Genomic DNA, 23898 nt, shown 5'->3' on the forward strand with positions numbered 1-23898 from the left:
AAAGATGTCACTTCTCAGCCGGGCGTGGTGGCTCATGCCTGTAATCCCAGCACTTCAGGAGGCCAAGGCGGGCAGATCACCTGAGGTCAAGAGATCAAGACCAACTTGGCCAACACTGTGAAACCCCGTCTCTACTAAAACACAAAAAATTAGCCGGGCATGGTGGCTTATGCCTGTAGTCCCAGCTACTTGGGAGGCTGAGACAGGAGAATGGCTTGAACCCGGGAGGTGGTGGTTGCAGTGAGCTGAGATCGCACCACTGCACTCCAGCCTGGCGAAAGAGCAAGACTCTGTATCAAAAAAAAGAAAGACGTCACTTCTCATCATATTGATCTAAGACAACACTGTCTAGGCCTGGCGTGGTGTCTCACGCCTGTAATCCCAGCACTTTGGGAAGCTGAGGTGGGAGGATCACCTGAGGTTAGCAGTTCGAGACCAGCCTGGCCAATATGGTGAAACCCTGTCTCTACAAAAATACAAAAATTATAGTTGGGCGTGGTGGTGCGTGCCTGTAATCTCAGTTACTTGGGAGGCTGGGGCAGGAGAATCACTTGAACCCAGGAGGTGGAGGTTGCAGTGAGCTGAGATTACACCACTGTACTCTGGCCTGGGTGACACAGTGAGACTCCGACTCAAAAAAAAAAAAAAAGATACAAAAATTAGCTAGGAGTGGTGGTGTGCACCTGCAGTCCCAGCTACTTGGGAGGCTGAGGCATGAGAATTGCTTGAACCTGGGAGACAGAGGCTGCAGTGAACCCAAAACTGCACCATTGCACTCCAGCCTGGGTGACAGAGTGAGACTCTGTTTCAAAAAAAAAAAAAATAAAGCCACACTGTCTAATAGAAATATAATGGGATCCACATATAAAATTAAAACATTTTAATGGCCACATTAAAAACAAAAACAGGTGAAATTAATTTTAATAATTTTATTTAATCCAATATATCAAAAATATTAATGAATTTTACATTTTTGGTATGAAATCCTTGAATTCAGTGTGTATTTGATGACTATACTACACCTGAACTTAAACTGGCCACATATTACATGTTCAACAGCCACATGTGCCTAGTGGCTACCATATTGGACAGCACAGATTTAGAGATCTGATGTAACCCTAATCAGAACTGGAGCAGATGTTTTTGTGGAAATCAACATGCTGATTCTTGAAAAATAACAATACTAGAAAATATAACCACCACATATTGAGACTTATAAAACTACATGAAGAGAATGTGGCATCGGTTCAAGGATAGAAATAGACTGATGGAAAAGAATAGGGTCAGGAAACACGTGTGTGGTCACCTGATTATGATGAAACAGGACACCAGGGAAAGCATGCCGATTTCATTAAATTGTGCTGAGTCAATGCCTTACAGGAACAACAAAAAAAGGGATCTTGACTCCTAATACATTACATTACATACATACAAAAATCAGTTCTAGATGGATTGTAGAGCTAAATGATAATAAACCTTTTAGAAGAAAACAGGAAAAAAATCTTCATACCACTGGGAATAGGCAAAGATGACTTAAACCGGACACACACACAAAAACACTGATAAATGAGACTAAAAATGATTTGCTTACTTCTTCCGGATGAAAGGTAGGAGGCAAGGTTGGTGAAGGTGCAAAAGGAGGTGGAGAGATAACCTTTCTTTCCTCTAGCTGGGCCATTATTTCCTTTCGTCGGCGATGTAGTTCATCTAGACTAGGATGAGGCTGGGGAGGAGGAGGAAGCCGGCTATAAGGAGGTTCCTAAAAATAGAAAGATTAGTTAAAATTGAAAGAAAATTTCAGGACAGATTAATTCATTTAATATACTCAGTGTATATTTTAAGTTATGAAACAGCTTGTATACCCTTCTTAGCATTTGGGAACACCAACACTTAATAAAACAAAGTAAAACAAAACCCCCCAAATTCTCAAGATCTTCCAAATAGCTAAATTTAGGTTTCTTTTATTTGGTCATAATTTCCAAGTAGATCTAGAATTGTTAATTAAACCATCTAAAGTTCAGAAACTAAGAAAGGTTAATTGAGGGGGAGGAGGCAGATTTTTTTCTCATTATATAGTTTAAAAAAAAAACCTACCCAAATTCTGAAAAGATTTAAAAAAAAAAAACCTCTCTTATAAAAAAGAAGTCATCAAAGGGTTATTGTCATTGCATAAAAAGTAAGGAATCACAGCAAGCAATAGTTAAATTAAGTCTATGTAATAAAAAAAATACAGCATACTCTGAGGTACGAAGGTCTGATCTGAGTTGGATGAGGAGCCACTGGATAGTAACTCTCAATCTGTTGGTATCTTTCTCTGGATTCTGGTACATACGATGGTACTGCTGCAGGTGGAATCTCAATGGGTATAGGGCTTTCTCGGAATATCTCTTCTCTTGTGTAAGACTGAGCAGGGTACACTCGACGGCCATCATAGTGAGATGGGTATATAGGTGGGTACTGCTGTGGCTGTGTGCCATACTGAGAGTTTACAACACGTTCTTGGAGGTAGGGTGGATAATGATCCAAGTAGGGAGGAGCAGGTTCAGGAGCAGATGGTGGAGGTCGGACAAAGCGGGACACACATTGTGGTGGTGGAGTATAATACATACCTGTATAATACAAAAGAGGACCCAAAGGCAATAATGAGCCAATTTAGTTTTCTATGTAAGATTTTACCTTTTAAAATACTGAAACACTAAAGTATTGGTAATCTACTTATTTCTTTAGAAGTTTTCCATCTGCTTATATAATCAGGTAAGCTTTTTAAAAAATAAGCAAAAATTATCTGTAAAAGTCACTGAAAAAACTACCCTACTTATAATCTGTAATAGTAGATTGGCTCTCATTGTTTGACCCTCTTTCTGGTGTGTCTTAATGCAATGAAGACATGGGAAAACAAAAAAAAACTACATTTCCCAGATATCCTTGAAGTCAGGTTCCACAAATCAATCACTTGCATGAGTTCTGAATTTGAAACTGAAATGACTGGGAGGACATGGAACACAAAAGGCCAGTTTTGCTGGTGCAGATTAGTAGCTACTGCTTGGCTCTACAGTTCTTGAGACAACAGTTGTGGCAATAGTTTCTCAATTTTCAGACTTTTGCCTCAAATGACATGATCTTGGAATTAAGTAGTTAGGACAGAAGTTTCTACTTCTACTGCTTCCTCATTGTAACAAGTTCTCTTGGCAGCTAGCTCTGGAGCATTGTTTGCTTCTTTAGTACCTCCACCAATATGGCAGGCACCTAACTCCTGCACTAAATCTCTTTCTGCTTAACATAGGTAAAATAATTTACCTAAAATTGAAACCAGGCTACAAAAAAATAGTTGCATTTTTCCTATAATGGATGGCCAAAAGGAAGATACAAATCACGTTTTATCATATTTTGCATGAATTAGTAATGCCATATCAATTAAAAAACATTCTCATGATTGAATGTAGAGAAGACAACATGATTCAAAATTAAATGACAGACTCGGAAAAAGAAGAGGGCACTTTTAATCTATTCCCGTTTTAAAAATTATAGTACTATACTGCTTCTGACAGAGAGATCCAACAGTTAAAATCATTCAGTGTTTATTTTACATATAAATTGTATATGTAAAACGTTAGTTTATTTTCTTTCCTTCATTCTCCATACCTGGTATTATCATTAAAGCTGGCTAATTTTCAAATTTGTCTATTTTTGAAATCCCTTCTCCTTTCCCATCACACTAATTCCTCAATACTCACAACAGGATTAACAGTCTCCTAACTCAACTTTCATTTTTCCAATCCATTCATAATTTTTTTTTCTACTCCAAATACCTCTATTTAGGGCATTTCTTCCATTAAGTCTTTTTGATTCCTCAAGTTCTCAATGATCTCCCTTGAGTCTTTCAGTCAATCTCTATCAAGCTAATATTAACCACAACAGATCACTTAATTTTTAACACATACATAAACACCACACACACGCATCTACTACTCACGCATATAAACAGTTTTCTGTTCTTTACCATTATTTATTCTATTCTGTAAACTCTCTAAAGGTGTGTTTGCTGCATTTTTTCATATATATTATAGGGCCCAGAAAAATAATAATTAAAAGGAAGAAAAATGTACTGTGGGTGTTTAATTTACACACACTATAATATTAATTCTTTTTTCATGCTTGAAGAAAATTTTGGTCAGGAGAATATATGCTGCCTTACTCAGCAAATTTCCATTGCCTATTTGTGTGACTTGTTATTTCCATAAATATTATATATGAACACATGTATTATGCAACTGCTTTTAGTAGATATGGTGGTTTTTTATTACTTTGTTTCATTTATTTCATAGTATTTAGCTAATCATAAAATCTCAATTTTTCCGAAGTATTAAAAAATGCATTTATACATTTACTTATCTTAAAGAGGCTACTGTGTAAATGATCACTCTGACCTGAACAGTTCTGATAATTCCTAAGAAAAGTGAGCAATGTAAATGAAAAATCGTTACCCTGCTGATAAGGTGCTGGTTCAAATGGTGGAGCTGTTCCTCGAGGATCCTGATAATAAACATCTGTCTGTTGTGCTGGATATAACTGAGAACCTCGAGGTACCATCTGAAGTGGTTTGGTAACAGGCATTGGAGGCAGATCTGCTGGCCCCCTTGGAGGTATAGGATGTGGATTCACAGGTAAGGCAGAAATACTCTTAGGAACAGATTCTAGCCTAAGGGAATAATATTATGGAAGTTGTTTAAAAAATACTTCTCATGTGCATAAATTGTTACAAGTAAAAAAGATTGCTACAATTTGGGAAACTCACTTATTCTAATAGTCCTCCCTTCTACAAAATTTCAATTTTTTAATCTTATTTCCCCTATGTTAATTGTTTCTTATTTTTTGAGACAGAGTCTCACTCTGTGGCTCTGTTGCCCAGGCTGGAGTGCAGTGATGCAATCTCGCCTCACTGCAACCTCCGCCTCCTAGGTTCAAGCGATTCTCATGCCTCAGCCTCCCAAGTAGCTGGGATTACAGGCATGTGCCACCATGCCTGGCTAATTTTTGTATTTTTAGTAGAAATGGGTTTCATCATGTTGGCCAGGCTGGCCTCGAACTCCTGGCCTCAAGTGACCCGTCCACCTCAGCCTCCCAAAGTGCTGGGATTATAGGCACGAGCCACCATGCCTGGCTATGCTAATTGTTTCTTAAAAAACACTAGCATGGGAAATAAAAAAGCAACAAAATAAAGGCCAAAAAAAAAAAAAAAATCATGTTTTTTTTTTTTTTTTTAATCCCAAACATTAATTATTCTATCTTCCTTCAACTTTATGAAGAAGAAATTTTGAAATAAGAGTTAGGAAAAATGACGTACAGGTCAGGAGGGGATCCAGGAGCACTACTGCTCAGATGATCTATTTTTCCTGGTTTCAGACTAGAATCATAGCTGGGGTCTGTTCCTCGTGGAATAAGCTGTGTTACTGTATTCCCTGTTGATACAATTCCATTTGGCAGAGCAGGAGGTTTTCTGCTAGGGAGATCCACTGCACCTTCATCTGGAAGGATAGCTGCTGAAGGCAGGCCCACCTCATTAAGTTGACCCAAAGAGGCACTCAAGGGTCTTCTCGGAACCAGGCGCTTGTTCATTTTACGAAATCTATATAAAAAGCATAGGCACATATCAAAAAGCAAATATAAAAGCAAAACCAAGAACTAAAATGTACTTAACATTATTTTTTAGAAATATTCTCTCTTGAAACATTAACTCTATCAGTGTGTATATTTTGCATAAAATCTCTAGCAGCAAGACATATTAAGTATAAAATTCCTCATAAAAATGTGTAACATAGGCCGGGTGCTGTGGCTCACGCCTGTAATCCCAGCACTTTGGGAGGCCGAGGCGGGCGGATCACAAGGTTAAGATTGAGACCGGTTTGGCCAACATGGTGAAGCCCCGTCTCTACTAAAAATACAAAAATTAGCTGGGTGTGGTGGCATGTGCCTGTGGTCCCAACTACTCGGGTGACTAAGGCAGGAGAATCGCTTGAGCCTGGGAAGCAGTGGTTGCAGTGAGCCGAGATCACACCACTGAACTCCAGCCTGGCGATAGAGCGAGATTCTGTCTCAAAAAAAAGAGTAACATTTGTCATATTATAAATTATGCTATTAATATTTTTGCTATAATATATTTCTGTGGACATTTGTATTTCTAAAACTTATTGGAGAAGCTAGTAGAAAAATCTTTAGAAGATAGCTTCTGAAATATTTTACTTCAGCTCTCCCTCAAATGCCTTGGGATACAATGAGCCAATGTTAAAAATTAGGAATAAAAGAAAAACAAAGCCAGTATGCACTGTGAAACATTTATCATTTATTCTGTTAAAAAATTTAAGCAGCCAGGCACTGTGGCTCACATCAGTAATCCCAGCACTCTGGGAGGCTGAAGTGGGCGAATCACTTGAGCTCAGGAGTTTGAGACCAGCCTGAGCAACATGGTGAAACCTTGTCTTTACCAAAAATATAAAAACTTAACCAGGTGTGGTGGTGCATGCCTGTGGTCCCAGCTACTCGGGAGGCTGAGGTGGGAGGATCACTTGAGCCTGAGGCAGAGGTTGCAGTGAGCCAAGTTTGCACCACTGTACTCCAGCCTGGGCAACACAGTGAGACCCTGTTTCAAAAAAAAATTTTAAGCAATTAAGGATAGTGACTTTTATTAGAACTGCTTCAGAGATGCTGATGTTATGTATGCCAATACAAAATTAAAGTTATTTTAAAAGTAGGTTAATGGAACCAATACAGAATAATTGCCTAAGTTTAAACAGATGCTGTGGTACAACAAGCACATTGATTCTGAAATCTAACCAAAGGAAAAAATATAAGCCATCAGACTCCAGGATCTTTGTTCCTCAACAATGAAAGCAAGTCCATTTACAACTGCTAATGCATTTTTATTTTCAAAAATAAAACCTCAGCTTGGCACGGTGGCTCACACCTGTAATCCCAGCACTTTGGGAGGATGAGGCGGGCAGACCACCTGAGGTCAGGAGTCGAGACCAGCCTGACCAATATGGTGAAACCCCATCTCTACTAAAAATACAAAAATTAGCCAGGTGTGGTGGCAGGCACTTGTAGTCCCAGCTACTCAGGAGGCTGAGACAGGAGAATTGCTTGAGCCCGGGAGGCGGAGGTTGCAGTGAGTGAGCAGAGATTGTGCCACTGCACTCCAGCCTGGGCGACAGAGCGAGACCCTGTCTCAAAAAACAAAAAAAAGTAAATAAAAAAATAAATAAAACCCCATCAGAGTAATAATGCTATTTTTCCACATTTCCCACAACTGACAAATTTCTGAGGTTGGGGAGAAAACTATCCCTCGGGGATAATTATTGTTGAAAGTCTGGTATATCATTATATGGAATTGTTCCTTTATACATTAGCTTTATATTCATATAAGATTATTATTTGCAGCAGTTGAGTCATATATTACTGCTAATTTTTCCCTCCACTTACTAATCTTAGATATCCCTTTATGTCAGTTCATTTTAGGCTGGTTGGGTTTTTTTTGGCTATTAAAATAATGTGCTGGGCACAGTGGCTCACGCCTGTAATCTCAGCACTTTGGGAGGCTGAGGTGGGTGGATCACTTGAGCTTAGGAGTTCAAGAATAGCCTGGGAAACATGAGAAAACTGTCTCTACCAAAAATACAAAAATTAGCTGGGCATGGTGGCATGCACCTGTGGTCCCAGCTTCTCAGGAGGCTGAGGTGAGAGGATCATTGGAGCCTGGAAGTCGAGACTGCAGTGGGCCATGATCGCATCACTGCACTCCAGCCTGGGAGACAGAGTGAGACCCTGTCTAAAAAAAAAAAAAAAAAAAAGTAACAGATATTTATGAACATGTACTTGCACCTTGTGTGAATAACCAAATAAGCAAAGGCAGAATGAGGTCAAAGAGCACACAAATTAGAAATTTTTGTCATACTGCTCTCTAAAACTATTTTAAGTCCTACTGATCATGAAGGAAAATGTCTTTCAAAACCTCATCAAATACTGGGTAGTATTGGTCTTGTTAATTTGGTAGTCCAAAAATACTAAGTTGCTTTAATTTGCATTTCTTTAACAACTAGTGAGACTGAACATAGTTTCACAGGATAATTGGCCATTAGTATTTCTTCTGTAAACTATGTTTATGATCCATAAATCTATTGGTTCCTCTCCTGCTTAGATTTGTAAGAGCTCATTTTATGTTAGGGTATCGGCCCTCTGTATGTCATTTCCTCATCAAGTTTTTCATAAAAAACTGTATTTGTACCATATCTTAGTTTTATAGTTTTTATGTAATCAAATGTATCAATCTTTTCCTTTATGGATGCTGGGTTGCAGTTCTTAAAAAAAACCTTTCCTTCTTTCCTTATTTAATAACTAAAAACAAACAAAAACCCTCTTACTACTCTGTAGTTTCTTGCCTTCCTAAATATTTAAATCTCTTATACATCTAGAGTTCATTTTAGTATAAAGATCGTGGTAAGAATCCAGTTCTATTTTTCAAATAGGTGAGTTATTTTCCATCATTCATTTGGTCACTGATGTGAAATGCCACCTTTTAGCACATATGCTAAGCTCCTATATGCATCTCAAACTCCTCCTAGATTCTCTATTGCATTTCATTAATCTATCTATTCCTACGCAAAAGGCTATAGTCTTTTATTCACTGTAGTCCATAATACAGGTTAATAGTTATTAGTCTAGTTCCAGTCGAAAACTTCTTTTTCAGAATTTTCCGAATTTTCCTGGCTATTTGTACCTATTTATTCTTTACAAGTGAATTTTTGATAGGATCTTAACATTATCATGGTGAGATTTAAATTAGGATTTCTTGGAATTTGTTGTTTATGGGAAAATGAAACTTTTATAGCGTCAAACCTTATCCAAGAACACAATATGTTTACTCAATATTTCTCTTATGTTCCTAGGTAATTTATTGGTTCAATTTATATATACCCTGGAAGAGATCCTTAATTTTAGCTTATTTTTAAATTGGTTATGTTTCTCTTTTTAGTTTACATGAGGGCAATTCATTTTTGTGATTTTTAAAATTTGCCATCTTACTAAATTCTCATTTCTTTTGTTTCTAGTACTAAAATTTTTCCCAATAATTTTATGGCTATTTTATTCTTTCTTACATACATTAGCTACTACTTCCACAATGTTAAATAACAGTGGTAGAAAATTTTACTACTAATTACTAGCAGAAAATTTTGCTTTATCCTTGACTTTAAAGAGAGTGAATTGAATATTTTACTAATTAAGCATCATACTATTATGTTGGCTTCTGATTTACAATATAATTTGTTACCATGCTGAGAAAGTATGATATTTCTGTTGTATTAAGGAATTTTGATTTTTTTTTTTTTTTTTGGAGACAGAGTCTCGCACTGTCATTCAGGCTGGAGTGCAATGGCGCAATCTCGGCTCACTGCAACCTCCACCTCGAGGGTTCAAGCGATTCTCCTGCCTCAGCCTCCCGAGTAGCTGGGTCTACAGGCGCATGCCACCACACCCAGCTAATTTTTGTATTTTTGTAGAGACGGGGTTTCACAGTGTTGGCCAGGATGGTCTCAATCTCTTGACCTTGTGATTCGCCCGCCTCAGCCTCCCAAAGTGCTGGGGTTACGGGTGTGAGCCACCGGCGCCTGGCTGGAATTTGATTTTTAATTGACATTCAATTTTATTCAAAAGTCTTTGGCATTTTTTGGATATTATCATGTTATTTTCTAAGTTGTGAGAAGTATATTGTACTACTTTTGCAGACTCATGGCATCTATTTTCTTTTCTTTAAAAAAAATTATATTATTTATATTAAAAAAAAAAAAAAACTACAGCACCCAATATTCCCAGGTAGTCTCCCATCCAAGTACTACTAACTGGGCCTGACCATGCTTAGCTTCCGAGATCAGTGAGCTCAGGTGGATTCAGGGTGTTATGCCCATAGACATGGCATCTATTGTAATGTATTACTGAATTATATTTAAATTTTAGAGATTTTTAATATTAACACGTGCAATAGATTTGCAGTTTTAATTGTGTTATCTTTGTCAAATTTAATGAAAGTGTTACATTGGATTTACAAATAAATTAAGAGGTGGTGGGTGTGGTGGCTCCTGCCTGTAATCTTAGCACTTTGGGAGGCCAAGGCAGGAGGCTCCCTTAAGCGCAGGAGTTTGAGACCAGCCTGGGCAACATAGGGAGACTCTGTCTCTATTTTTAAAAAATAAAAAAAAATAAAATATAAAAATAAAAAAATTAAGAGGCTTTTCCTTTCTTTCTTCAATGAGCTGAAAAATTTAACATCCCTGAAATTATCTTGTCCTTGAAGTTTAAAAGAATCTGTTAAACTGAGCCAAGGGCAAAATTTTCCACTGGAAATACATTATGCAATTAAATTAAAATTGATTAAAATTATTAGAATTTTAATTTTTTGTAGTGAAAATGACCCACTTTTAGATTTAGCTAATCATAAAATAGTTTCCTATCTATAGGCATGATGCAATAAAAACTGAAGAAACTGCTTTTCATTTTTAAAAATTATGTACGGGTTGAATATCTCTTACCTGAAATGCTTGAGACCAGAAGTGTTTCAAGTTTTGGATTTGTCTTGGATTTTGGAATATTTGCATATACATAAGGAGATGTCTTGGGAATAAGACCCAAATATATAACACAAAATTCATTTATATTTCATATACATCTTTTACACATAGTCTGAAAGTAATTTTATACATTTTAAATAATTTTGTGCATGAAGTTTTGACTGCTATCCATCACAAGGTCAGGTGTGGAATTTTCAACTTGTGGTGTCAAGTTGGCTTTCAAGCATTTTTGGATTTTGAAGCATTTCTGATTTTCAGAATAGGAATGTTCAAGCTGTGTTACATTCTAAAAATGTCCTATTTGTTTAAGATAAAGCAACTACTCTTTCTGTATTTCTGTATGTCAGCAAATTATTCCACTTATACCTTATTCCAAAGTCTCCTGACTTTCACACTTACTTTTCCAGTTCCTCCTGTGAGTGTGCAAATGTACAGCTGGCCCCACGAGGGCATCCTCCTCTCTGCTTCATATCTCGACACATGTATGTTTTGTATTTGCTATGCTGTGGAGGCTAAAACCAAAATCAAAACATTAGATGTGTAATAACCCCCACAAAAAAAAAACATAAATTTTGTGTTGTCATTTTAGGATCTTGATAATCTAGATAAGTAATTCACATATTTATTTAGATTACCAAGAGCAAAAGTGCCCTTCTGTCTGAAGTTTCAAAGTCCAAATATAAATAAAGCAAAAACAAAGAAGGTAGTCCTAATTTTTCTGATATGTTGATATTAATTCTCAAACAAGTAGCATCATATAAATTCTTTAATCTCATAGGCATTCTTATACTTGTTTTATACGGAAAAAGAAAGCTCATGGGGGCACTATGATCTCATTTCCACTTTTTTTTTTTTTTTTTTTTTTTTTGAGAAGGAGTCTTACTCTGTTGCCCAGGCTGGAGGGCAGTGGTGCAATCTTGGCTCATTGCAACTTCTGCCTCCCTGGCTCAAGCGATTCTCCTGCCTCAGCCTCCCAAATAGCTGGGATTACAGGTGTCCACCACTGCACCTGGCTAATTTTTGTATCTTTAGTGGAGACAGGGTTTCACCATGTTAGCCAGGCTGGTCTCAAACTCCTGACCCCAGATGATCCGCCTGCCTCAGCCTCCCAAAGTGCTTGGGATTACAGGTGTGAGCCACTGTGCCCAGCCCATTTCCACATTTTATAATGAAAAAACAAACCACTGTAGTTTAAGACTTTCAAATATATAATTATCTTCTAATATTTGTTTTGTACAATGTTCAATATAGCTATATGTATGTTTCTATACAACATACCACAAAAACTACAAAAGGCCCTATAATCAAAGAATATTCTGTAACTACTTCTTGACATGCAGAATAATATACGAAGAACTTAAAATAGTTCCGAAAGTACAAATGACACTTATTATTTACAACTCAAGGATAAGGCAGGAGGATGGATTGGAAAGTTAATGAAATATGAGACACAACACTAAATTGGACAAAATTTAGTGTATTTTATCACTATATGGCAGACTTTAAAGGTTAGTCTCATTACGTTTGTTATTTTCTTCAAGATGTCTAATGAAACAGAGAGTTAAAAACTGTAGGTTCTCCTTTATTTTATGCCTATTCATAAATAAAGCTTTGACCTGTGTTAGGTTAGGAAAATCATATCCAGATTATTTTACTTAGCAGGATAATTTTTATATTTCTTGCCTCTTAAGCAAAAAGGAATACTGAGTAATCTATTGATATTTACCTGAACCAGGTAAATTAAGAGTTTTACGTTCACAGGCTTACTACTGCAAAATAAAAGATCTAATGAACCTAATATAAATCCTGAGAGCAAAATAAAATTACTGGGAATAAAATTTAAAACTCTAGCTATAAGAAGTTATTATATTCTACAGTCATATTTCATCTAAAAACTTTGAGGGAAATTTGGCCCAATGGCATAACAGACATTATGAATGAAAAAAATCTTAAAATATTAATAAGAAAATATATAGAAATTTGAACAGCATTGGAAAGACACAGTATTAGCACTAAAAAGTGATACTTATTGTCAAACCAAAATGTTAAACAAACTAAAGAGAATAATAATCTTATATAAATGGAATAAACTTCAGCACTGAATCCATTTTCTCCATCAAATGCTGCCATATCCAATGTGAAGACTGACCCCAGCATGACACCAGATCAATAAGGATTACTTAATGTCAATATTGTCAGATAAAATTACCAGCCTAATGCAGTAAACTGTTAACCATGCCAAGGTAATTTATAGTTTCTATAGTCAGAGTCTCAAAATATTCATGTCATCTTTTTGGCTTTGTATCTGTAGGTATACCCACAGTGGTTTACCTATAGTTTTAAGGCATATCCACAGTGGGGTAACTCTAAGTTTTAAACAGCTTCCTTACCTGCTGCTGATCTGCTCCTTTTTTGCTGTGGTTCTGGATATAATCAACCAGCCCATGTACCACTGTACGCACAGCAACCAGCCCATTTTCCAGCTGTTCCCAAGTAGGAGGAGGAGCATCTATACAACCAATGATAATGTTTTAAACTCTAATGTTACTCAATATTTTCCCTAATATCAAATTAATAAAAGAGTTAGTTGACAACATTTCAGTGAAATCAAGCTTCACACCTTAGCTTTTTAGATAATAGGTTATTCACCTAACCATCATTTTAAAGGAATGGACATATTCTTTCAAAGCTGGGGTTGCAAACTGAAATAACCATAGGAACAAGAAAGGTAACATGAAAGAGGTAAATAGGCCACACAATAGTGGTAACTGTCATTAGACTCTTAGTGTTGAGGAGACAACAAGCGACAGGGACTGCTGAACTGGAGAGCATGTCCCTCATCTAAGAGTATGGTTATAACTCAGCTTTAGATGATTGTTGTTATGTGATGATACAAGGCTGGCACTGCCAGATACATTCACTGTTTCCCAGGGAAACCTGAAACTTGAGATTTTTAAATAAAAATTTCCCAGTTTTAAAATGTTGGCATCTAAGAAATTTAGACCATTGCTCAGACCAACACTGTGTGGACTAAACAAAACTGAGGACTGCCTATAGTTAGTCAATTTGCATGTTTATTTTTAACTTTTATATAAATCAAGTTTTGGTAAACAAAAAGCTTAAAAAGTTTAATAAGCTGGGCACAGTGGCTCAGGCCTGTAATCTCAGCACTTTTGGAGGCCGAGGTGGGCGGATCACAAGATCAAGAGATGGAGACCATCCTGGCCAGCATTGTGAAACCCCGTCTCTACTAAAAATACAAAAATTACCCAGGCACGGTGGCATGCGCCTATAGTCCCAGCTACTTGGGAGGCTGAGGCAGGAGAATCGCCTGAACCCGGGAGGCAGAGGTTGCAGTGAGCCGAGATCGCACCACTGCACTCCATTCTGGTGACAGAGTGAAAACTCCGTCTCAAAAAAAAAAAAAAAAAAAGTTTAATAGAAGAGCTATTATATAAAGCAACTCTGCTACATGTCTTCATTTAGTAGGTATTTGCCCAGTGCCAGCACTATGATTTATAAAAGAAAAATTAACTATAAGGCTAAATATATCCTTTAAAAGAAATAGATAAAATGAAACAAGAAGAGAGACGTAGAGATAACTTCTTGCTCAGACACCCTGAAAGAATTCTAGGGGATGGCATTTGAACCGGGATTTGAAGGACACATGGAATCTGAAAAGGAAAAAAGGTGAAGAAAACAAGGATTCAAAAAAGTAGTTTTTGGAACACTTGCTAAATGAGTTATTGTTCTAGTTGTTGGGTAAGCAATAGTGATTAAAACAAAAATCCCCATTATATTCAAGGAGAAGAGCCAGATAATAACCAAGACAAATAAGCAAAATATAGAGTAGTATTTAGATAATGTTGAATTGAAAAAACAGAGCTAAGAAGAGAAGTGGGGCCAATGTGTAAAATTTTAGACAGAGGCAATCTACCCGTCTTGGCCTTCCGAAGTGCTGGGATTACAGGCATGAGCCACTGCGCTCTACTACAAATACAAAAAAATTAGCTGGGCACGGTGGCACACACCTGTAGTCCCAGCTACTCGGGAAGCTGAGGTAGGAGAATCACTTCAACCTGGGAGGCGGAGGTTGCAGTGAGCTGAGATCGCACCACTGCACTCCAGCCTGGTCAACAGAGGGAGACTCTGTCTCAAAAAAAAAAAAAAATTTAGACAGAGGCCAGAAAAGTCCTCCTTGAGAAGGTTACATTTCATTAAAGACCTGAAAGAAGGGTTTAAGTGTGCCTACTGGAGACTTTCAAATATATAAATTATCTTCTAATATTTGTTTTGTACAATGTTCAATACAGCTATATGTATGTTTCCATACAACACACCACAAAAACTACAAAAGGCCCTATAATCAAAGAATATTCTGTAACTAATTCTTCTTGACATGCAGAATAATATACCAAGGGAAAAACATCCAAGTTAGAGGGAAGAGTAAGTGCAAAGTCCTTGATGTAAGAAGTGTGCCTGGCATGTTGCATGGAGGTGGAATCAGAGAGGAGGGAATTAAGTGAAAAAAAGGGTAGGAAATGAGGTTTGAGAGAGGTAATGAAAGACCAGATCACGAGGCCCTATAGATCATGGGAAAGATTTTGGCTTTTACTCTGAGTGATAGAAAGCCACAGGAGAATTTATGAGCAGAGGGTGACGGGGTCGCTCCAGCTCTTTTGTTAAAATCAGACAGACAACAGGAGGCTATTCCATAATCCCCTGAGAAATGGGGATGGCAGCAGTGAAGGTAGATGGATTCTGGATGGATTTTAAAGGTAGGGCCTACAGAATTTGCTAATGGGTCAGATATACATTATGAGAGAAAGAAGAGTTGAGGTTTTTGGACTAAGCAACTGGAATGATAGAGTTGTCACAAACAGGATGGCAGGGGAGAGCTCATTTTTAGACAGATTCAGTTTGAAATGCTTATCAGATATAAGATGATAGATGCTGAGAAAGCAGTTTTTTTTTTTTTTTTTTTTTTTTTTATGGAGTCTCGCTCTGTCATCAGGCTGGAGTGCAGTGGCATGATCTCTGCTCACTGCAGCCTCCACCTTCTGGGTTCAAGCGATTCTCCTGTCTCAGCCTCCCAAGTAGCTGGGACTAAAGGCGCCTGCCACCACGCCCAGCTAGTTTTTGTATTTTTAGTAGAGACAGGGTTTCACCATGTTGGCCAGGATGATCTCGATCTCTTGACCTTGTGATCCGCCCACCTTGGCCTCCCAAAGTGTTGGGATTACAGGCATGAGCCACTGCACCCGGCTGAGAAAACAGTTTTATATACAAGTTCAGGAAAAAGGCATGGGCTGGATATATATTTCAAACTCTAAAAGACTATCAATTGTAATACATATTACTTTATGTGCCAACAAAGAAAAAAAAGGTTGTTAATTATGTCTTCAAACAAATGCATTCCAATTTCAGAAATGCTAAGATCTGAAATAATTATGAACCTCAGAACTGATAAAAATACAGTAAATTTGTGAGTTACATAAATTATATTCGAAGCTATGGGATAGATAAGATTATCTAGGAAACAGGTATAGGATTAAACTCTAAGAACACTCCAAAGAGTACAGGATATGGAGATGAGAAAGCAGAGGACGCTGAGGAGAGTCCAATAAAGTAAGAAGAGAATTAGTAACCTAGAAGCCAAGAAAAAAGCATTTCAAGGAAGAGAGAGTACAGAACAATGGCCATGCATGGTGGCTCATGCCTGTAATCCTAGCACTTTGGAAGGTTGAGGCAGGCGGGTCACCTGAGTTCAGGAGTTTGAGAACAGCCTGGCCAACATGGTGAAACCCTGTTTCTACTAAAGATACTAAAAATAAATAATAATAATAAATTAGCTGGATGTGGTGGTGCATGCCTGTAATCCTAGCTACTCAGGACAAGAATTGCTTGAACCTGGGAGGCAGAGGTTGCAGTGAACCGAGATCTTGCCATTGCACTCCAGCCTGGGGGACAGAGTGAAAAAACTGTGTCTCCAAAAAAAAAAAAAAAAAAAAAAAAAAAGGTTAAATGCTGCTAAATCAAGTACAATAAGAACTGAGAACTGACTTTTGGAATTAGCTACATGGAAGTAATTTATGATCTTGACAAAGTAAGTTTGGATAGAGCAGTGGAGATAAATGCCTGACTGGAGTTGAGTTCAACAGAGTGCCAAAAAAAGAAATGAAGTGGTAGGTAGATAAGAAACGGGGTCAAAAATGGTTTAGGAACTTGTGGAAGTTCTCTTTTGACTGCTCAGGATGATCAAAGCACAGCAGTCAGGGAAAAAAATCACTATATATTCTGGTAACATTGATCTGGTTTACTAATCAATTTTGGGAGCAAATCTATAAAAGCAGGCTGATAAAAAACTAAGAGGGTTCTGAATGCCATAGTCAAGAGTGTCAAACCTTATTCCGTAAGCAATTCTACAAACAATGAAAGTTTATGAGTGTGGAAGCAAGATCAGGGATGTGATTTCTTTTTTTTTTTGAGACAGAGTCTCGCTCTGTCGCCCAGGCTGGAGTGCAGTGGCGCAGTGTTGGCTCACTGCAAGCTCTGCTGCCCGGGTTCACACCACTCTCCTGCCTCAGCCTCCCAAGTAGCTGGGACTACAGGCGCCCGCCACCATGCCCGGCTAATTTTTTTTGTATTTTTAGTAGAGACGGGGTTTCACCGCGTTAGCCAGGATGGTCTCAATCTCCTGACCTCGTGATCCACCCGCCTAGGCCTCCCAAAGTGCTGGGATTACAGGCGTAAGCCACTGTGCCCGGCCAGGGATGTGATTTCTTTTACAGCAGTAAGTAGACTGGATTGGAGGAACTCAGAGTAGAGGAACTTGGAAGACATTCAGTCTCAGGGAAAAGGAGGCTCTCAAAGGAAGTAATTATAAGCAGGGGATACAGGGATATTGTGAAAGAAGAACAGATAAATCGTATTGTATGAAACAGTATGTAGAACAAGTGAAAGGAAAAGATGAGGCAAGACAAAACATTAAGGTTTTAAACTTACATACCTCAGAGAATGAGGTCATTATCAGAAAGAGGAAACATTAAAGGAAGAGCAAGTATCAAGTAATGATGAGCTTGCTTTGAAGCACTCAGAGGAGATGATGGGGAATCTCAGCAAGCACTGGGAGATGTATCTGGAGTGATGCAGAGATAATAGTGATAGAGATATTTGGGAGTCTGTATTCTACACGAAGGTAATACCTGATGCTAAGAATGAATAACCACCATCAGAGCATGTAGAGGAAACAAAATTCCAAGAGCATAACCTGCCTACTCTTTAGTGGGCAGGAGGGGAAAGCATGGTACAAATAAGACAGAAGTAGCACTCAGGTCAGAAGAGAACTATGAGATCACAGAAAGATATCAAAAAAGTGCTCAACAACATTATCCAAATGCTGAAAACAAATGGGAGTGATTTAAAAACTAAGACAAAGCTTCTGGAATCAGAGACTGGGAATCTACTAGCGAATATTAAGAGAGCTTCAGATCAGCAGTAGGAATAAACACGGAGAAGCTAAAATAACTTAGATGTAAGTATAAGTTGAAAAATGAAGGTTGGGTATATTTTCAGGTTAAGGAGAAGGAGCAGAAAAAGCCTAAGTAAAGATATACAAGAGAGGATATTTGAAGGAACAAGATATCACAGAGACGGCAAAAACAGGATCAAGGAAATGCAACTAAGGATACATAATACAGAAAAAAATGAGAAAAACAAGATTTGGAAGAGGTAAGAATGGTGAAATACAACACAATTTTGTGACGGGAGAAAGAAGAAACATAAAGAAGCCCAGAGAAATCTATTTTCCTGATGAAATGAGCAACAGTGTAAAAAGTATTAAATAAATATTAAAGTGAACTAACCTGAGATAAAGAGTGAAAAGATTTAAAATGGAAACTTAAAATACTGTAAAAAAGATCTGGAGTAACTACTTTGGGAAACCCTAGAGGAATAACAAAAGATAATTAAAGAATCATTGAGTAGCACGAAAGGCACATATAAGATAGTCCATTAATTTCCCGTGGGTTTACCTGGACTAGGGTCAATGTTTGCTAACAGCTCCAAATGGGGTCTTAGTCGGTTCAAGTTTGCTGGGTCTCCAGTCCGCTGGAGAGCAATTGTTAGTTCCTGAACACTCTGTGCAAAAGAGGCTGGGGTCTGCAACTTAAAAAAGATAAATGTTAACTTTCCCAAAGGTCAGATAATCCTTTAATTATAAAGATTATTTATATCACAATCATTTTTGCGATTTATTAAATTTAATTTTTATCTTCCCATATACCCTACACTTCGGCCAGAGTAGATTACTTGCTACCCAAATAAATTCTGTACTTCTCTGCATCCAGAGCTTGGCACATTGTGTACTGTATTGCCTCTGCTGTCACATTCTTCAAATGTGAGACCTCTCTCAATTCAGCCTACCGTCAATTAGATATATTGATGAGTCATCTTTGTGAATTGTTAATTCCTGTTTCTCTCCCCATTAATTTACTAGAATTAGTGCTTTTCTCATCACTTTTAATAAATTCGCTTTTGTATTATCCAATATGGTAACCTTGGCAATATGTGGCTATTTAAATTTGTTAATTAAATGAAATAAAAATTTCAGTTCATCGGTTGCAAAAGTCACATTTCAAGTGCTTAATGGCCATGTGTGACTAGTGATCACCATATTGGACAGTGCATACACAGAACATTTTCATGATTACAGAAAGTTCTATTGCTCTATAAAATATCACACACACTGCAAAGTTTACCAGCTTGTTGTACAAAGGTCTCTGGATATTAAATTTAAAGCACTGCATGTGATGTGAGAAAATTATTGCAGGATATACACCTAGTTACACAGTTCAGTTCAGACAGGAAGATTAACCACCTTGTAGAATCTTTATAAAAAACAAGCCAGGCCAGGCATGGTGGCTCATGCCTGTAATCCTAGCACTTTGAGAGGCTGTGGTGGGCAGATCACGATGTTAGAAGTTCGAAACCAGCCTGGCCAACATGGTGAAACCCCGTCTCTACTAAAGATACAAAAAATTCGCTGGGCGTGGTAGCACGTGCCTGTAATCCCAGCTACTTGGGAGGCTGAGGCAGGAGAATCGCTTGAACCTGGGAGACAGAGATTGCAGTGAACTGAGATAATGCCATTGCACTCCAGCCTGGGTGACAGGGTGAGACTATCTCAAAAAAAAAAAAAGAAAGCCAAGTTTCTCTTCAGAGGTAGAAAGGTACTCCTCTAATAGATCATTACTAAGCATTAAGCGTTTCTGTAAATTATAAATCAGTTGCAAAACTTCCGATACAAGCTCCTGTCCAAACCTAAGAGTTGCAGGTAAAGTCTGGTTAAAGGTATCCAGGGAAGACTTACAGGGCAGAGCAAACAACCTACATTGTAACTGAAAATTATGTACCGCCTTTTTTCCCCCCTAAAGAGACAGGGTCTCACTCTGTTGCCGAGGTGCTAACATAGTTCACTGCACCCTCAAACTCCTGAGCTCAAGGGATTCTCCCACCATAGCCTCCCAGGTAGCTGAGACTATAGGCGCCTACCACCACATCTGGCTATTTTTTTTTTTTTTTTTTGGTAGAGATGAGTGTCCCAATGTTTCCCAGGCTGTGCCTGAACTCTTGGCCTCAAGCAATCCCCCCACCTTGCCCTGTCAAAGTGCTGAGATTACAGGCATGAGCCACTGTGCCCACCCTACACCAAGCATTTAAAAAACATATTTCCCAATTCTCACTGTATTACCCATTCAAGGAACTCTATCTTCAGAAATCGAAAAAAAAAAAAAAAGGTGGGGAGGAATAGTTTAGTAAAAGGTTAGTGTACTCTACAGTGAGAATGGCCAAGTTCAAATCCACTTCTGTCATTTATTATCTATGTGATGCTGGAAAACATATTAACTTCCCTTTGTCTTTGTCTAAAATGGATAATACGGGGCTGTTGAGAGGATTAAATGAATTATTTAAAACCACTAGATACATATTAAGATTTTAGTAAATTTTTTTTTTTTTAGGTTACTCTTACTATTTGACTCTTTCTCTAAATTAAATGTAGAGTGGTCTCTAGAGCTGGCCTTCATCTCTGTGATTCTAGTAAAAATAAAATAAAATAAAATATATAATACATAAAATAAAAAATACAAACTAATCAAATCTTTAAATGAACAAAGTGGTATTATAATGTGATTGGTTATGACATGACACTGGCTATAAATACAATTTACAAAAGCTATACAGTATTCACTTTAATATACATTTGTTAAATGAATTACCAAAATGCCAAGATTAGTCTAAGAATAAGGAACAAAAAAGGTCCTACCTTGTCAATAATGGACTGCATATGAGATTTGTGAGATTGGTCTCCATAAAGCAAAGAGGACCATTGGTCTGGTGCAATTCGTAAGCCTGCTTCCATAGCAATCTGCACTATCTGGGAGTCGTGCTCTCGCCGCAGGGCTTCATAGGTTCTAAATTCTTCTTTCAGCTGCATCAAAGAAGAGTCTTCATCACGTTTGGTGACCTAATAAGACACAAATAATCTCATAATGAAGTCAAAAAAATGAGTTTATGCTTTATACGAACATATAATTTTTAATGTAACAAATTTAGCAGCAACAGCAAGATTAAATGAATATACCATTTGCCTGCAAAATACTTTCTCCTCAACTTGCTGAGGTAGGTATATTGTTATCATCCCATTCTGAGTCAAGTTGGATGCAGGCCAACATTTTCTGGATAGGTCTTTCAGAAAGAATAAATACAGGCTGAGAATCTCTTAGTCAAAATGCTTGGGCCAGAAGTGTTATCAGATTTCAGATTTTTTCAAATTTTAGAATATCTGCATTAAACCACTTGAGCATCCTTACTCTGAAAATCTGAGATCCTCCAATGAGTGTGTGAGCATCATGTTGATGTTCAAAAAGTTTTGGATTTTGGATTTTTGTATAGTCAATCTGTATGTGCTGGAATGAAATCCAAAGATTTGACAGACTTTAACATATACATTCAGTTTAAGGTGTATGTGTGTGTATATGTATTTTTGAAAAGAAAAAAATACTAATACAATTCTATATTCTGAAAAACAATGTTTCTTCTCCATAAATGTGGATTATGACTCTTGAGATTGCCTGACAATGAGCTAGGTGGGACTGATGACTGTAGAGCTTCAGATGCTGTGTAATTCTAAAAATGATTTAATTTGTACCTGGCTTAATTCTCCATGGAGTTTTGTGGGATGGGCTACTACCAGAAAGTGTAAAGTGTGAGATGCTAGACTAGAATAATCATGATTATGATTAGAAGGCTGGAGGCAGGAGAATTGCTTGACCCAGAAGGCAGAGGATGCAGTGAGCCAAGACCATACCACTGCACTCCAGCCTGGGCGACAGAGCAAGACTGCATATCAAAAAAAAGTCAGAAAAATAATACTGGATGAACAATAAATGATACATAGTGAGAAGCAATGTTTGAGGCGGTGCTTATTCAATTTGGGGTAAGAGACTATGTCCAGCATTATCATATAAACTGAAATGGCAAATAGAACTTCATTACTGTATATGTGGAATTACACTAGGAGAAAATCTCTGAATAAAATTTATTTGGCTGGACGCGGTGGCTCACGCTTGTAATCCCAGCACTTTGGGAGGCTGAGGCGGGCAGATCACCTGAGGTCAGGAGTTCGAGACCAGCCTGGCCAACATGGCGAAACCCCGTCTCTACTAAAAATACAAAAAGTTGCCAGGCGCAGTGGCCCTGCCTATAACCCCAGCTACTCGGGAGGCTGAGACAGGAGAATCGCTTGAACCCAGGAGGTGGAAGTTGCAGTGAGCCGAGATCATGCACTGCACTCCAGCCTGGGCGACAGCAAGACTTTGTCTCAAAAAAATAAAAATAAATAAAATTTATTTGTGCTTCAATAACTCTCTCTTCAGACCAATTCTGCACAGTCTTGGTAAGAAATTGATATAGTTTCTTAGTCTCTTGAAATACAAAAATTGATAAACCTTGACTTGATCTATGTTATTCAATATCAAACATACAAAAATTCAATATAATAGGATGTAACTATAATAAGACACCATCTACATTCTTTAAAAGAATAAAGAAAAATTGCTGAAATTTTCTGAAGAGATACAGGCAACTTTATTAAACTCAAAGTTTTACTACTTAACTTTGGGGAAAGAACAATGTTTCCTTTCAAGCTAAGCTTTAATGTAGGTTCATACCTTGAAACAGGAGGCTCTATAAAGGAGCTGAACAACATGCCCAATGCTAGTTTTAGAGGCTTGAGGAAACCGTGGCTCCAATCTTTGCACCACAAACAGAACCAATACTTTTCTTGACAAAGCAGAACCATCTTCTAAGGCCAGCAGAACCAACTTTAAAGCTTCCTCCTGCATTGCTAGGGAAAGTTGGGCAAAACCAAAATTTATCAAGTACATAGATAAGATAAATCCATTTATTAGAAGGGGAATATTTAACCATTTCTGCAGCTATTCACTCAATTAACTGGCAATACAGTTAAGATTAACCAGCAACACGCTTTTACACCATTTTTGTGAGCAATTTTGTATTACATTCTATATATTTTATAAAGAAAACAGATAAGTGATTAACACATTTAAGAAAAACTTTTATCAAAATGAATGAACTTCCTGCTACAGGTGTGAAAAAAAGGAAAAATAAAAAAATTTAAAAAAGAAACAACTTTTGGCATTAAGAGAAAAGTTCTAAGTTCACTAAGTTCACCTAGTAAGTCCACTAAGTTACGTGGAATTGCCCAAGCCATGAACATCAAACAAGACATTACTCGGTAACAATAAAATACTGCAAAGAACTAGGCTTTGTACATCACTTATAATTCCTACATCACACTTTTAGAATTACCAGCAGAATAAATACCAAAAGTTAATTATGTACCTGGTCCAAGGAACTGGCATCCCCTAGCCCTTACTGCTGCCCAAAGATTGGAAGAGAGTTGCTGAGGATTCTGGTGCTGGAGAATGAGCTCTGTAACTGTTCGTTCACCTAAAGATCGAGCTGCCCTCATGGCACGAATCCTGCCTTCTTCTTCTACTAGTTGACAGTGGACTAGAGTCACAAGCTTCCTCTGCATTGGGCGACTCAGAACACTCTGAGTAGTGCTGTTCAGACCCACTCCTTTAAAAGAGTAAAGAAGTTATTCCTAGGTTCACAATGCAATTTTAAAGTCCAGGAGCAATTCTTCTGTTGGGTTAACTTGTGGGTATGTGACTAGTTCTGGGTCTTACTAGAGTAT

At 37.7% G+C, this 23898-nt stretch overlaps 1 protein-coding gene across 5 annotated transcripts in view; it reads right to left on the reverse strand.

Moving 5' to 3' along the window:
• RC3H1 (ring finger and CCCH-type domains 1) overlaps positions 1-23898 on the reverse strand; it is a 93405-nt gene that overhangs the window by 28537 nt on the left and 40970 nt on the right. For all 5 annotated transcript variants that reach the window (XM_063627319.1, XM_063627322.1, XM_063627324.1 and 2 more), the window contains exons 4-13: positions 23541-23780; positions 22847-23022; positions 20941-21141; positions 18650-18782; positions 13007-13125; positions 11016-11128; positions 5345-5626; positions 4485-4699; positions 2239-2609; positions 1592-1759 (exon numbers count right to left, since the gene is read on the reverse strand). In XM_063627319.1, the coding sequence (XP_063483389.1) occupies positions 1592-1759; positions 2239-2609; positions 4485-4699; positions 5345-5626; positions 11016-11128; positions 13007-13125; positions 18650-18782; positions 20941-21141; positions 22847-23022; positions 23541-23780 (2018 nt within the window). The remainder of the gene's footprint in view (positions 1-1591; positions 1760-2238; positions 2610-4484; positions 4700-5344; positions 5627-11015; positions 11129-13006; positions 13126-18649; positions 18783-20940; positions 21142-22846; positions 23023-23540; positions 23781-23898) is intronic.

This window comes from Symphalangus syndactylus, chromosome 12 (assembly GCF_028878055.3).
Source record: "Symphalangus syndactylus isolate Jambi chromosome 12, NHGRI_mSymSyn1-v2.1_pri, whole genome shotgun sequence".
Classification (NCBI taxonomy): domain Eukaryota; kingdom Metazoa; phylum Chordata; class Mammalia; order Primates; family Hylobatidae; genus Symphalangus; species Symphalangus syndactylus.